Below are 14,933 nucleotides of genomic sequence, written 5' to 3'. Positions count from 1 at the left end.
TTGAGAACCATAGCCTTAGATTTTCTACCCTTGCGACCTAACTTTACCAGTTCTTAGTTTTATTCTACTTTTAAAATTCCACTATCTTTATTCTGCTGTTTGCTCCTTCCTTTCCTTAGAATAGTCAAATCTACCATTTTGTGATCACTTTACACAAATTGCCTTCCACCTTCAGATCTGCAACTATTTCTCCATGTCACTCAGAATCAAATCTAAAATGTTTTACCCCCTAGTTAATTCCTCCACTTATTAAAACAAATTGTCTTTAGTATTTACAAGAATGTATTGGACATTTTGTGTTTCCTGTTGCTGCTTGTGCTATTGAGCTGCTCTTTGTTGGCAGAGCTCTCCCACAGCTTGGTATAAAAGCTGGGTCAGTTGCACAAATGGCTGGGAGGGAACCTGCAATATCATGTGGTTTTTTTTTTTTTTTTTTTTTTTTTTTTTGTGAATTCTGGCTCTGCTTACCCATAACTGTTGTTGTTCTAATATATTGCTGCTGAAAATTGACACACTCAACTTTTTCACCCACTTGTTAGCAGTCCTCCGGCTTCTTGGAAGAGGTGGGGGAAAGCATCTGGGGCAGTGGGATGCCTTACAATCCCTCGTTTAACTATTTATGTCAGAGAGGAAAACTAGTGGCTTCAACTGACAATATTTCTCTAGATGCTTCTACAGTCACAGTGTTGAGTATGAATCTACAGCCGGTAATAATGTTTTGCAGAGTTATCTATAGGATATCTTTTGAATTTTTTTTTGCCATCTTGCCAGACTCCTCTTAGGTTTTTTACCTGTGACAAGACAATGAATGCATATACTGTTTGTTGCCTTCTTCCTTATTACAATATTTCACATTAGGTCAGTACTTTACATTAGGTTGGTCCGCCACTGCCAAGTCCTATCTCCAGAGTCTTCAGAGTAGTGTGCCTGGAGCTGCGGCTCCTACTGTACATGCATCACACATGTGTAAGCCTCTCCCCCTTCAGTTCTTTCTCTACTGCCTTTGGTCACATACAGAGCTCAGCAGTGTTCCCAAACCGATTCTGCATTTAGATAAGTAAACACAGTTTTTCCCCAGTTCTTACTTGTAGTTAGTTTTTCCCTTGTTAGCTGTTACTTAAAAACAAAAAATAAGTTTTTCTTCCCATAGATAGATGAGGCTCACATCTCACAGAATTGCCCTCACTGTGTTAAACTTTAAGGATATGTCTAAACTACATCCCCTTTTCGATAAAGGGATGTGAATTAGACGTATTGAAATTGTAAATGAAGCTGGGATTTGAATTTCCCATGCTTCATTTGCATAATGGTGGCCTCAGCTTTTTTTTTTTTTTGAAAAGCCACTTTTCGGGGGGGGGGGGGGGGAATGTGGTCAAGACGGGGATCTTTTGACAGAAATGCCCCGTTTCGAAAGATCCTGTAAACCTCGGTGTTTTTCCCCCCAAAAAGCGGCTTTTTGAAAAAAAGCCGCGGCTGCCATTATGCAAATGAAGCACGGGAAATTCAAATCCCGGCTTCATTTACAATTTCGATATGTCTAATTGACATCCCTTTATCAAAAAAGGGATGTAGTTTAGACATACCCTAAGCTACAGCGTGGAGTGACAAGATTTATGCCCAAGCTGGAAAAATTGCTAAGACTAGCCTCAGATCTGGGCCAACAGTCTGATAAGCCCCAGGCGCAAAAGGACAAAAACTCTTCAGAGAAACCCACCTCCTCGTTACCTCAGGAGGTTCCAGCACTTAAATGCTCTTCTCTCATGTACACGGTGCCAAGAGTGATTCTGGTACCACATCTTAAGTACTTATGATGCACCAGATGTATCCGGCATCACCATGAAAGCAGGAAATGCAAAACCCTGCTCCAAGGCCACAGGCTTCAAGTTGCATGTCTAGAGTGTCACCGTAACTACCAGCACCAGCGTTTCATTGCTGGCATTGCATCTGCCTCTGGTGGTGCACATAGCTCTGGGCATAGCTGTAGACACTGACTGTTTCGCCTGGCTGCTTGGTGCGGAGACATCATTTGGCACCACAGGTGGCAGTGGTGCAGCCAATCATGGCACTGTCTGTGCCAGCACAGCAGTATACGCAACATAGAGACCTCCTGGTCTCCTCAACTTTCAAGTCACCTTTTCTCGGCACCAATATTACATCCGGTCTCGGTGCCAAGGTACCAGGAGAATGGCTAGAAAGTTTTTTTTAGTAACTTGGACAAGGAGGTGGATGTCATCTTTTCACCTCAATTCCCCTCCCATGGATTATTCTGTGTACTCGGCCAGAACCCATCCCTCACACTCCAGACATAGGGACATGCCACCTTGGTATAACAATCAATGGGTGCCACCACCCATGCCCTACACACAATGGCAGTACTGGAGTCTGCGGCAGCCTCACTGTAAACATCTCCAATCATGTAAATGTATTTCAGTGCCTCAACTTTGTCCTCCACCACAATCCCCATCCTCTCAATGGTAACGTGCAATACAAGGGGACCAGTCTGACTCCTCACCTGACACTAATGAATCATCCTCCCCAGATGAAGTGATGATGCCTCTTCCTTCCACTACAGCAGATGATTTTTCATACTTCCAAGATCTTTTGAAATGTATGTCTGCGGAACTCAATATTCCTATACAGAAAGTGTATGAGAATCAGTATGAGTTGACTGACATTTTACTAACCACTATGACTTTGAAGATAGCCCTACCAATTAACCCAGCCAAGATGGAACCAGCAAAAACGATCTGGCAAACACCAGCAACTGCTACCCCAACATGCAGCCAGGCTGACAAGAAATATTACATTATCCCCAAAGGATCAGAATTTCTTTTTACACATCTTGCACCTAATTCCCTGGTTGTGGAGGCAGCACACCAAAAGACTAAGCGGCAGCATTTTAGATCCATTCCATCTGATCATGACAACAAAAGGCTTTTGATCTTTTTGGACAAAAAGTCCGTGTCGTCCGTGCTACAATTCTGAGTTGCAAATTACACAGCATTATTAAGCCAACACAACCATTGAAATTATTCCAAACAAAATGATTTTATTTCAGACATTCCTGAGCCCAAGAAACAACAATTCAAAGATGTAATTGCAAAGAGTCATACAATCTCAAGGACGGACCTACTGGGCTGTCATGATGTGAAGAGACTCATGGTTCAATGTTGCAGTCTTCCCTAGAGAGATCCAGTCCCTGGTAAGGGATCTCCCATTCGATGCACAGAAGCTCTTTGCAGCAAACACCAGTGAAGTGTTGCATTCCATGAAAGAATCTAGGACAATGCTCAGGTCTCTTGGCACTGATAATCCTGCAATAACAAGATGAGAGTACAGTATCAACCATACCCTAGGCTCAGATACTCCCAATATATTCAGCAATATAATAGGATCAACACCAACAAAACCACAATAGAGGCGGGGTCAATGGCAATGTCAATCATCTAACAGCTCACAGCAATTGCAGCAATCCACCAAGCAAATTTGAGATGTAAGTTGAGGGTCATGAAAACCTTTTGCCAATTCCAACAGCAACCATACCATGTAAACTATTCCAACACCATCTTTTACCATTTCTTAACAACTGGAAAAGGATAACATCTGATAATGGGTTCTCCAAATAATCAAGCTTAGATATACGATTCCCTTTGCCAACACCCCCTACCCATCCATCTGCCCAGTCCCTCTTCAAAGACCACTATCATGAGGAGCTTCTCCAACAAGAGGTTGACCATCTGTTACAACTGGGGCAATTGAGTTAGTCCCCTCTCAGTACAGGGGGAAGGATTTTTACTTCCATTACTTCCTCACGGAGAAGAATTTGGGAGGATGGTGACCCATTCTTGATCTTCTAGAAAACAAGTTACTTAGTCTTTTGGGAGTTTAAAATGCTGCCTCTTTGTTACCCTCTGATTTGACTAAACAAGTGCCCGGCAAGAAGGGAGTGATGAACTTCATTTTAAATTAAGTAATTTTTCTTAAAATACTTCAGTAAAATACAAGGGTGGTTATGAAGAGGTCTCAGCACCCTGACATTCTGTAACTTGAAGCTAAATAATTAATAGAACTGAGATCTGAAGACTACAGTTATCATAAATATACTGCAGAGTACAGTAGGCATGTCTTGATATTTAGAAATGGTTAAACTTGTTTTTATGTCTAAACACCTATATTACTAGCCTGGTGATGCAGATCATTCCATTTTACAGTACACCTACATGACTTCTTAGTGTCAATGAGATACAGGTTTCCTAGTAACCCATATTTTAAAATGTAATTAAAATAATTCTGTCCTGTTGATGGTGTAATTAACTTTTGCTTGTAAGATAGAATTTTTGTCTCAGTTTAAATATTTTTGTAACAATTTAATCAGAGTAGGATGTCCTGAGAGAATAATTACATTATTATTCAGTAGTTATTTAATAGTGACATTAATGATCTGAATTATTATTAGAGGAAAAAAATACTTCACAAATCTTCCTTTCCTGGAAATGTAGATTAGAATTTCCCCCTAGTTGAAAGAAAGTAGGTAGGAACAACACCAGTTGTTACAGTAGTTTGTGTGAAATTGGAAAACTAATATGTTTAGGAGTATGCCTGAAGGCCTACTGCATTAGACACAGAAAAGAAAACTGTGACAAAAATAGTTTGGGAGCATAATACAGTAAAATCTTATTCCATGGACAAGGGAGGGTTATAATTTGATGAATAAAAATTCTACAGGATAATAATTTCAATGGTGTCATGGTGGTGGTGACTCACTGCTCCCTTACACCGTTGACGCTGAACTTCAGTTCCTCTGGTGAAAATTTTGATAATGTAATGTTGTTGGAAATAGATCAAGCTAGGGATTGTTCAAAAGCCCTTTCTTCCACGAACAGAATGATACCAAGCATGATAAGTTGTTTATGGAGACAGATATTTGAAAAAATGTTTTAAAATCAACTTTTAAAAATTACACTTCAGTACTGAGAGGCACTGCTTACGTAAAAATGACAACCACTTTGGCTAATTCTGGGGAAATTAGCTTTCATATGTATAGCTAAAAACATTTATTCATCAGTCATCAGTTGCATCTCTGCTAGGGCACCACTGTCATACTGATCTTCATCACAGCTGTACTCACATATCTCCATACAAGGCAGGCTGCTGGCCAATCATTTGCAGGTGTTTTTTCACACAAGCATTTGATTAGCTGAAGGATTGATTCTGGAGTGGGTAGTGTTTCACACACAACTTGTGTGATCAATCCATCCTCCAAGACTGATGGAGGAGGATAGTTTTTGGATGTGCACGCTTATCTCAGACACATTACCTTGCTTGATAATTTGCCCTCTCACCAATGGCAATTTTTCTCCATGTGTCAGCATCCTGGAAAACATCCTCTGCAAGTGTTGTAATGTGGGTCTTTATATGGTAAACTTGGGATACTGACTCCTCTAGTGCATTTATGACTTTATCAGTGACACTCTCAGCCATTCTGGACTTCTTCAGATTGAGGGACAAAGTCTTTAAAGTAGGGGTGGCCAACCCATGACTCATGAGCCACATGCGGGTCTTCAAAGAAAAAATTGGGCATTCATGGCTCTGAAAGGGGCAGCATGTTTCTGTCTGAGAGAAAGAGACAGAGTTGCAGTGTCCTGTGTGGACTTCAAAATGGCCACCTTAAAGGGCAATGCCTGCTCTGCTCTTAAAAGGGTGGCAGCTGGGCCCTTTTTTTGTTTTCCTTTCTCGAGCAAACGCGGCAGCTGGGTTGTTTGTTGGTGGTGGTTTTTTGGGTTTTTTTTGTTTGTTTTGCTTTTGCTCAAGAACTTTTTTCCCTTGGCTCTTTGCACTGTATCCACCACTATTTTGGCTCTTCCTCTGTAACGGGTTGGCCACCCCTTAAAGGCTGAATCAAATTATTTCCAGTGAGATAATTTGATTTTCCATTCAATCTTCCAGTAGTATCACATCCAGAAAGAGTATGGAAACCTGCCAGTGCAGTGGCTTTTAATGATCTGTGTGATAGAAAGCATCTTTGAGAGGCATATGGAGGAGACTCAGCTGCAGGCATAAAAACAGAATCTTGGAGAATTCTTGGGTAGAGTGTCACAGAGGGCACTAGATCATCTCTGTGCAAAAATCCAAGAGTTTCGGAGCAGCTCTCTGTAGCATTGATGGCATTGGCAAGCAATTTAGTTTCTGCCTCTTCACAAAAACGATGAAGCAACTTCACTGAACAGTTCAAGGCAGCAACTTCATTACTCCATGCAACTACAACAGTTCTTCAGGCAGTCCCTTGAATGTTGTAGCATTTTTCCTGTAAGATACATGGTTAACTTGATCTCTGCAAGTATGAGACAAGTATGGAGATATTTGTGGGGCCAATTATTTTGGTTTGGACTAGTACAATACCATTGAGTCTCTACTCTCTGGTAATATTTTTAATCTGTTCTTTTGCATAGATATCAAACACAGGGTAGAATTAGTACTGTATCTGAAGCCCCATAAGTGTTCAACCATATCTCAGCAGGTATTAATGGTTTCTGATTTGACATCCATATCATCTATGATTACTAGGTTGAAAGGCCTATGCAGCCATAAAGTACTGGTCATGTTGCCAGTAGATGCTGGCATAGGAAGATCTTGAAGGTTGTGCATTGGTTTGTGTTTTTGCCTGGCACATTTGAACTGTTCCATTGCATTCAAACATCAATTGTGGTGCCACAAAATGCTATTACTTTCCCAAAGTCTCACATAACTTAACATCACTGTGAGATCTGGACATAACCAGCAGATGAGCAAACAATGAGTGAAGCCCAGAGATTGACAGAGCTCTGGAGAATTCTGTAGGATTGAAAGGCTTCATAAGTCATGACCCAGAGTATTCATTCTTTAGCTAGCATATCAGTAAAGATTGCTGCTATCATTATATTAATGAGTTTCCATCAATCATATGTACAAGTAAGGTCCTTCTTAGCATTTAACAGCACCTAATGAGCCTACATTGTGCTTGGTTATTTCTGGAGTAGTATCCCAGTTTAATTTGAAATTCATTGGAGTTCTGAAGTTGTCAGGAGAGAACAACTATGTGCTGCTGTTCCCCCTAAATCTCTCTCTCTCACATTTCATTGCTCTATTTTCACATTCTAGGACTTTAACTGTACAAACTGCATAAAAAGGCGTTTTTAACAATCCAATTTCTGTTTTGAAATTCCTCCTGTATATCAGGGTCAGACTTCTCTTTTTGCAGTGAGGTACCCTGGTGTCATTGCAGCAGAGTTGGCTCAAATGAGAGCAAAAAAGTATTTTAGAAAGTCTTCCAGTTCTGCAAGATGCAAATTCCAATTAGCAATCCTGACTGATCAAATAAAGAACAGCAAAATCTCAGCCATCTTAATATATTACGGTACCATCGCCAAAGTTGGTTTTGTCATTGATTTTAAACCTCATTCAATTTCAGTCTGGAACCTGATGCGCTCCCTGCCTTCTAATTGTAATAGTGTAGAATTTTAGTTACATCATAATTCATCTTATTTGTGTGTCTTGGTGTGCTATTGTAATTTTAATCAGTAATATTAAAAGTATTTTCTGCCTTATTAGACTTTAACAGGAAATGTTCATTAATTTGTGTATTTATAAAAACAGTCATAAGCATATTTTCCGATCCTTATAATAATAGGACTGGAAGGGACCTCAATAAGTCATCTAGTTCAGTCTCCTCCACTCCTATCAGGATGTATTTATCTAGACCAGGGCTACTCAAAATGCAGCCCATGGGCCTCATGCGGCCTGCAGCCTGTTTGCAGCTCATGGTGCAGTTTGGGTTTACGCGGGGCTCAACATGTGGCCCACGGGTGGGATCCTTTGAACATGGCCTCCAATGGGAACATGCTGCACAACGGCAAAGCTTCTTCTAGGCAGGGTAAGCACTGAAAGATGCAAGCAGATGGGCTGGCTGAAAGTGATGGGTACAGGGTGTCCGTGTTTCTAGTCCCCAGGGAGGAGGTGCCAGGAGTGCTGGGGCGTTGTGTAAAAGAAGCTATTTGCATATATTTGCATGTATATGCAACTACACATATGTTGTGGCCCTCAGCATGTTCTGTGAGTATCATTGTGGCCCCCAGGGCTTCCAAAGTTGAGTAGCCCTGATCTAGACCATTCCTGACAGGTGTTTGGAGATTTTTAAGAGCAGGTTAAACAATGATGGAGACTCCACAACCCCCACAGGCAATTTATTCCAGTACTTAACAACCTTCTCACTAAAAGAAAGGAAGTTTTTCCTAATGTCCAACCTAAACCTCCCTTGCTGCAATTTAAGCCCATTGCGTCTTGTCTTATCCTCAGAGGTTAAGGAGAATAATTTTTCACCCACCTCCTTGTAAGAATTTTTTATGTACTTGAAAATGGTTAAACGTGGCCCCTCTTAGTCTTCTTTCTTCCAGAATAAACAAAACCAGTTTTTTCATTCTTGCCTCATAGATCATATTTTCTAGGCCTTTCATCACTTTTGTTGTGCTTCTCTGGACTTTCTCCAATTTGTTCCCATCTTTCCTAAAATGTGGTGCCTGGTACTGGACACAATACTCCAGTTGAGGTCTAATCACTGCAGAATAGAGTGGAGGAATTATTTTTTGTGTCTTGCTTATGACACTTCTGCTAATACATGACAGAGAAATATTTGCTTTTTAAAAAAACTGTTATACTTTAGAGACCTGAAAATGTCAGCTCTTACTATAGTCTTGCCACACCTTAGCCAACATGTTCTAAACCACTTTTTTTTTTATCTAAGTCAAGACTTTACAACAGCAGCCTTAGAAAATGAGCTCACAAAAACTTGAATGACTCTAATATTAAAAAAACTTTAATATTTATTACTTTATAGGACTTATGCCTCTCTTCTTCGGTTTAACCTTTGTCCTGCGTTCTCTATTGCAGACAGTTGCAAGAGCAACAAAGGCAGAAGGAGCTTGAACGGGAGAGACTGGATCGGGAGAGAATGGAACGAGAGAGGCTGGAGAGAGACAGACTAGAAAGGGAAAGACTTGAGAGGGAACGACTAGAACAGGAGCAGTTGGAGAGAGAGCGGCAAGAAAGGGAGCGGCAGGAACGCCTAGAAAGGGAGAGACAAGAAAGAGAGAGACAAGATCGAGAGAGACTTGAACGACTTGAACGAGAAAGGCAAGAAAGAGAACGGCAGGAACAGTTAGAAAGGGAGCAACTGGAGTGGGAGAGAGAGAGAAGAATTTCAAATGCTGGTAAGAATTTCAAAACTGAAGGTATTCAGACACGGGCTTGGTTGTGTTTGGTCAATGGAGTAGGGTGGGGAGGAGGAGTTGACAGTAAGGATTAGCTTCATTTTTTTTTTAACTATTTTCTGGATGGTGAGCCATGATAGATTTTTTTTTCTAAAATTGTCATAGTTTCCAATAATTGAATAAAATGTTTAATTGATGCTTATTGTTTATTGCATTTTCTAATTGCACAAAAGGTTTTTTAATTTGTTGGCACCTGAAGACATGACCATTTGAAGATTAAATTTTCTAAATGTTTTTTAGACACTTTGATCAATTAAGCAGGACCACAAACATTTTTAGGTATTCTGAAAATGACACCATTGGCTTAAGAGAATCTGTAAACTCTAGAGGTGTCCATATGCATAAGCCAGTTTGGTAACACTGACATCTTATTTCTTTTTCAATTAATATGATTTGTATTACGATGTCAATGGATATATAACTTATAGTAAACTATCTAGCAAGCCAAAGATAAACCAGGAACTAACTTTACCTCTTTGCTTTGTAATATAGAGAGATATGTAATTAAGCATTTCTTAATCAATTACTTAATGCATGTAAGAAATTAACTGCTGGTGAAACCAATCCATGTAATGTAAAACAAATTGCTTGCGAAGAAAGTACTGATTTCTTTGTATTTCATTTTGAGTATTTTCACTCCTGTATGGAGTGATCTCCTTATTCTGGGGATGGGAAGAGTCAGGTTTACTTACTTACTTATATGATGTTAGTTTTATTGATGAAATTAGAATGAATGTTAAGATCACTACACTTGAGTTGTAAACAAAGATTAAGTTTATGTGGAAAGACCAATTAATTAACCTGTTGCCTAATCCACTTCACTAATGGAATTTGAGAACTTATGCCATATTTCTTTAAATTTCTAGAATGTGCTTATAAATCAAATATTGGCACAAAATAGTTGATGAAACTAAAAGCAGATGTTTATACTATGTAAAAACTTTCCTAACAGTATTTTCACTTGTGCCTAATCTTCTGGTACTAACTGGTCTACATTTATACATTTTGTTTGAATGCTAATTATGTTGCTTCATTAGCTCCCTTTTTCTCTCTCTCCTTTTTTATCCTGCCTTTGCTGCTGCTTTCCATCTTCTGTCCAGCTTCATCTTTCGACAACTCCCTGTATAGCACACCACTTCCTGAATACTCCAGTTGCCAGCCTCCTTCAGCACCTCCTCCATCATATGCAAAAGCAATATCAGCAGCAGGGTCAGATTCCGCTCCGGATTATGCTGTAGTGACTTCTGCACAAGCGACTTCCACTCCCCCTACACCTCCACTAAGGCATTCCGCATCACGTTTTGCTACATCTTTAGGCTCAGCCTTCCACCCTGTTCTTCCCCATTATGCTACAGTTCCTCGTCCTCTGAACAAAAATTCTCGACCACCTTCTCCTGTGAATGCCCCAGCTTCTTTGCCCCCAAATACAAAGTCCATTGTCTGGTCTGCTCCCAGTTTTGCACCACTTCCTCCATCTCCTCCAGTAATGATTAGTAGCCCACCAGGCAAAGCTGCTGGCCCAAAACCTGTCCTGCCAATTTCTGCTTCTAGTTCAGTGTCCCAGATGCACCAGTCTTCTCCTCCTCCTAATGGGCTTCCTGAGTCTGTAACTTACCCAGTTCCTTCACCTTCTACCTCGGGTCCAACGCCGCCGCCACCTCCTCCACCACCACTACCTTCCTTTCCACCTGTCTCACTCTCTGGACCTCAAGCTTCACCTTCTCCAAGCTCCCCTAATGCCTCAACTCCCTCATCCAAGCCTAGTGTTCTCCCTTCTCCCTCTGCAGCTACCCCTGCCTCTGTTGAGAACTCTCTAAACTCTGTGCTGGGAGACTCCTCTGCTTCTGAGCCAGTCTTGCAGGCAGCCTTTCAGCTGATTGAACCTCCGACCCAGCAGGGTAAGGTTTTCTGTTATTGCTACTAATCAACTAATATTGAATGCACCCAAAAACAAGTTGCATCAAAATCCTTAAATGTCTTGAATTAATTAAAAAAAAAAAACTTTTGAAAATTGCAGTGATCTTAATGCTGCAACAAAATAGAGTTTTGAAGGATGATGGGAGATATTATAAAGCTCAGAAGATAAGAGCTGGTGTAAGATACTTTATGAAAGATACAAAATACATATCTAGAATTGTTGGGTCTTATTCTCAAATGGTTCTTGTGATTATTCTATGAATTCTGCATCATTAGTTTATTTAGAATTCCCTAAAACTAGGCAGTAATAGTTAATTCCTAATTGCAGTGTAAACAGAGGAGCATATAATGGAGTTTGAAACATGTGAATTGATTTTAATGAAAAGTAATCTGAACCATTTACTGATACTTATGATGTAGCTCAGTTTTTAGCTACATCTGTACTGTGTGAAACTGTGAACACACATAACATGTGGTAGACGAGGCCTACACATGGAGTAACAATGGATTTTAAGTCGACATAAACAAGGATTAAAATATTTACTTATCTATGCATATATCTGTGCCAGTTAAACTAACTCTATTTAAATGCTAATTTTAGCTGCCCTGGTGCACCTTTTGTGTTAAGAAAAGTTCTTAAATTCATTAACTTGGGATGATGATCTGCAAGCCCAGTGTTTCTGAAAGTGTTCTGCGAAATCACTTTCAGAAACACATTAACTGGCCACCCGGGTTTATTTACTGGCGCCGCGGCCATGGAGCTTCGCGGCTCCCATTGGCTCCATTTCATCCTTTGCAGCCAACGGGAGCCGTGGGAAGAAGTGGGCTGGGCTCCCCTTGGCTGCAAAGGATGAAACGGAGCCAATGGGAGCCACGAGGTTCTGTGGCCGCGGCACCAGTAAACAAACTGGGGCGGCCAGTTAATGTTTCTGAAAGTGATTTCGTGGAACACTTTCAGATACACTGGGCTAGCCAATAATTTATTAAGATTTGTTTTGTGACAATCAGGAAAAAGTGAACAAAAATTAAAGTTCCATTTCATATATGGTTGGTTTTTTTGTTCTCATGGAATAAGCTCTTTTTGCATTTGTAGTAATACTTACAGTGTTCTTTCCCAGACATACGGCATGTCATTCTGAATTTACTGAATTAAAGGAGGCATATGAAATGTGTTTTTTTCACAAAATTAAAAACAGTTCTTCCTATAAACTTTATCTTACAAGAATAACAATTCTCTAACTTTCTAATTTATTTTGTATGTAATGAAGTTGAAAGTTCTGAAATATTACAGTTAAGATGTATTTATGTAAGTCTAGAACTCAAGAATTTTCAGTTTAACAAACTTTTAAAAGGTTTGTTTAAATGTTTGGGTAGAGTGGGAGCACCTGCTTGCTAGGTGACATTCCATTTTAGGATTGTTATCATGAAAAGACTGACTAATGTCATTGTGTTGCATGGCTAAGGGTTCTCTTAAACTAATCTCTTCCTTTTTTCAGTATTGTGTTCAATATAATGGCTATTAATTTATTTAAACCTCCCCCCTCCCCCCCCCCCCCGTGGATTATTTGTCCTTTGTTTAAATAAGACAAAATATTTTTCTAATTAATTTAGGAAGACTGTTTTTTCTTAGTATGCACTAAAAAGAAAAGCTCTTATTTCAATGGAAATAAAATCCAGCTTGTCTTAATTCTTAATGTTGTTTTTGTTTCAAATAGGTGTCATCCAAGGACCACCTGCACCTCCTCCCCCTCCTCCACTACCACCTGGCCCAGCCCAGTCTTTAACAGCAATCCCACCTCCCCCAGGTCCACCACCTCCACTTCCACCCTCAGGGCCACCACCACCACCTCCTCTCCCTAGCCAAGTTCCTCCTCCTGTTCCTCCTCCACCACCTGCCCCTCCTCTTCCTGCCTCTGGATTTTCTATGGGATCGATGTCTGAAGACAGTCGCCCTTTAACTGGACTAGCAGCTGCACTCGCTGGAGCCAAACTTAGGAAAGTGTCACGGGTAAATGTAAATCTGGATTTGTCTGTGACTTACACTTCTAATTCTATGAGGGTAACTTTGGAATAATTTCTACTAACATATTAATAATTTAAATAGCAGGAATAGGTCTATCCAAAAAGCAGCCTGACCAATTAAAGCAGTGGTGTTAGATGTATTCATTGAAGCTGTGTTTTATGCCCAGGTGATTTTCTCACATATGTTACATTAGCGTTTTTTGCATGAATGTAAAATCACGAATGTATCAAACAGTTCTCAAATATACTATTTTTTGTGTACTGTCATAGAATGAAGAGTCCTCTAGTCCCTGTGGAGGAGCTTTATCTAAAGCAGACAGTGTTCGTGGAAATGGGCCACTTCCCTTGGGTGGCAGTGGATTAATGGAAGAAATGAGCGCCTTGCTGGCCAGGAGGTAAACATAATTATATTCTTATGCAGTTGTAGATAGTATGATGGTTTCACAGTAATCTTAAGGGATATTATGAACTTCAAAGTCATACCTCTGTCATAAAATGTACCTGCTATTATAATTTGCAACTGAAAAATTACAGAAATATTTTTTCATCCAGTTAATTATGTGCATTCCATAGCACTTTGCGTAGTCAATTTTATTTTTATTCATGTGCAGTTAAGGAACAGGTTTACTCTGTGGGTGCCTTTTGCTCAGCAGAGTGGGAGCAAAACCCAACATTTTTAAATGGGAAAATGTAATCCTAAAAACCATAGACATTGACTAGAAGACTCAGTGGAAAGTTTATATTTGAAAATGCTTTTCACTGTTTTTAAGTTGTTCTAGATTTCAAGGTGTGAAATCCTTAACAATACTAAATAAATATTTTCCATTTTGTAGTTAGAATGGTGAGAGCTATAACTGTGAGAACTATAGCAACTATCTTTTGTTCTTAACTCATATTTTTGTTTTGTAGGAGAAGAATTGCTGAAAAGGGATCAACAGAACCAGAGCAGAAAGAGGATAAACCTGTAAATTTTATTATTTTATAATTTTAGTTTGTCTGCTCTGTATTATTTAGTACAAGGCCATATGAGAAAGCTACTCTAGTGGTTAAAATTATAGGTAATTTGCAGTTTTCTTTAATGCAGGGGTACTCAATTTTTGATGGGGAATCACACTCCAAGAATTTGCTAAGTGGTTAAAGGCCACATTCTTCCATGACATTAATGTAGGTGGTATGGGATCTAGGCTAGGGATGTTAGATATCATTTAATTTAATAATTGTGTAACTGCAGCAAATCTTGGCAGTTATACAATTATTCAATGGGCCCCCTGGGGGCGGGGTCAGCAGCTAGTGCTCCTGGCTCCACTCCTGGAGAGCCTCCTGCTACCCCATGCTACTGCCTCTGTGCCAGAGGCAGCAGCGTGGAGTGTCAGGCGGAAGCCAGTCCATGAGGAGCTGGCTTATCAGAGGCAACAGTGGGAGGAGTTCATATAGTTTGGTTTAACCGATAAACCCAGCCTTATCAGTTAATCGTTTACATGAGTATATGCTAACATACCTAATCTGAGATGGAGGTTGGGTGCGGAAGGGGATTGAGGTTCAGGAAGGGGGGCAGGCAGGGAGCCTGCCCAAGGTTTCTCCTAGGCCATGGGAGAGTAGCAGCCCAGTTCCAGCAGTTTGATGGGCTGAATCCAGCCCATGGGCTATATTTTTCCCTCCTCTGCCTTAATGGGAACTATAACCTCCATCTTT

At 40.2% G+C, this 14,933-nt stretch overlaps 1 protein-coding gene across 12 annotated transcripts in view; it reads left to right on the top strand.

Moving 5' to 3' along the window:
- The window catches only part of ENAH (ENAH actin regulator), a 200,430-nt gene that overhangs the window by 152,247 nt on the left and 33,250 nt on the right, over nucleotides 1–14,933 (top strand). For 8 of the 12 annotated variants that reach the window (XR_016349264.1, XM_089777469.1, XM_006118028.5 and 5 more), the window contains 5 exons: nucleotides 8,923–9,242; nucleotides 10,403–11,200; nucleotides 12,935–13,227; nucleotides 13,512–13,636; nucleotides 14,151–14,205. Coding sequence is in view for 11 of the 12 variants with exons in the window: in XM_089777469.1 (XP_089633595.1) it covers nucleotides 8,923–9,242; nucleotides 10,403–11,200; nucleotides 12,935–13,227; nucleotides 13,512–13,636; nucleotides 14,151–14,205 (1,591 nt within the window). In the remaining variant the exon portion in view is untranslated. The remainder of the gene's footprint in view (nucleotides 1–8,922; nucleotides 9,243–10,402; nucleotides 11,201–12,934; nucleotides 13,228–13,511; nucleotides 13,637–14,150; nucleotides 14,206–14,933) is intronic. The other 4 variants (XM_089777465.1, XM_089777466.1, XM_089777468.1 and 1 more) reach the window with 2 other exon arrangements.

This window comes from Pelodiscus sinensis, chromosome 3 (assembly GCF_052426305.1).
Source record: "Pelodiscus sinensis isolate ZL-2025 chromosome 3, ASM5242630v1, whole genome shotgun sequence".
NCBI classification, from domain to species: domain Eukaryota; kingdom Metazoa; phylum Chordata; order Testudines; family Trionychidae; genus Pelodiscus; species Pelodiscus sinensis.
The sequence above is the reverse complement of the archived record's forward strand: the minus strand, read 5'-3'. Positions and strand labels throughout refer to the sequence as shown.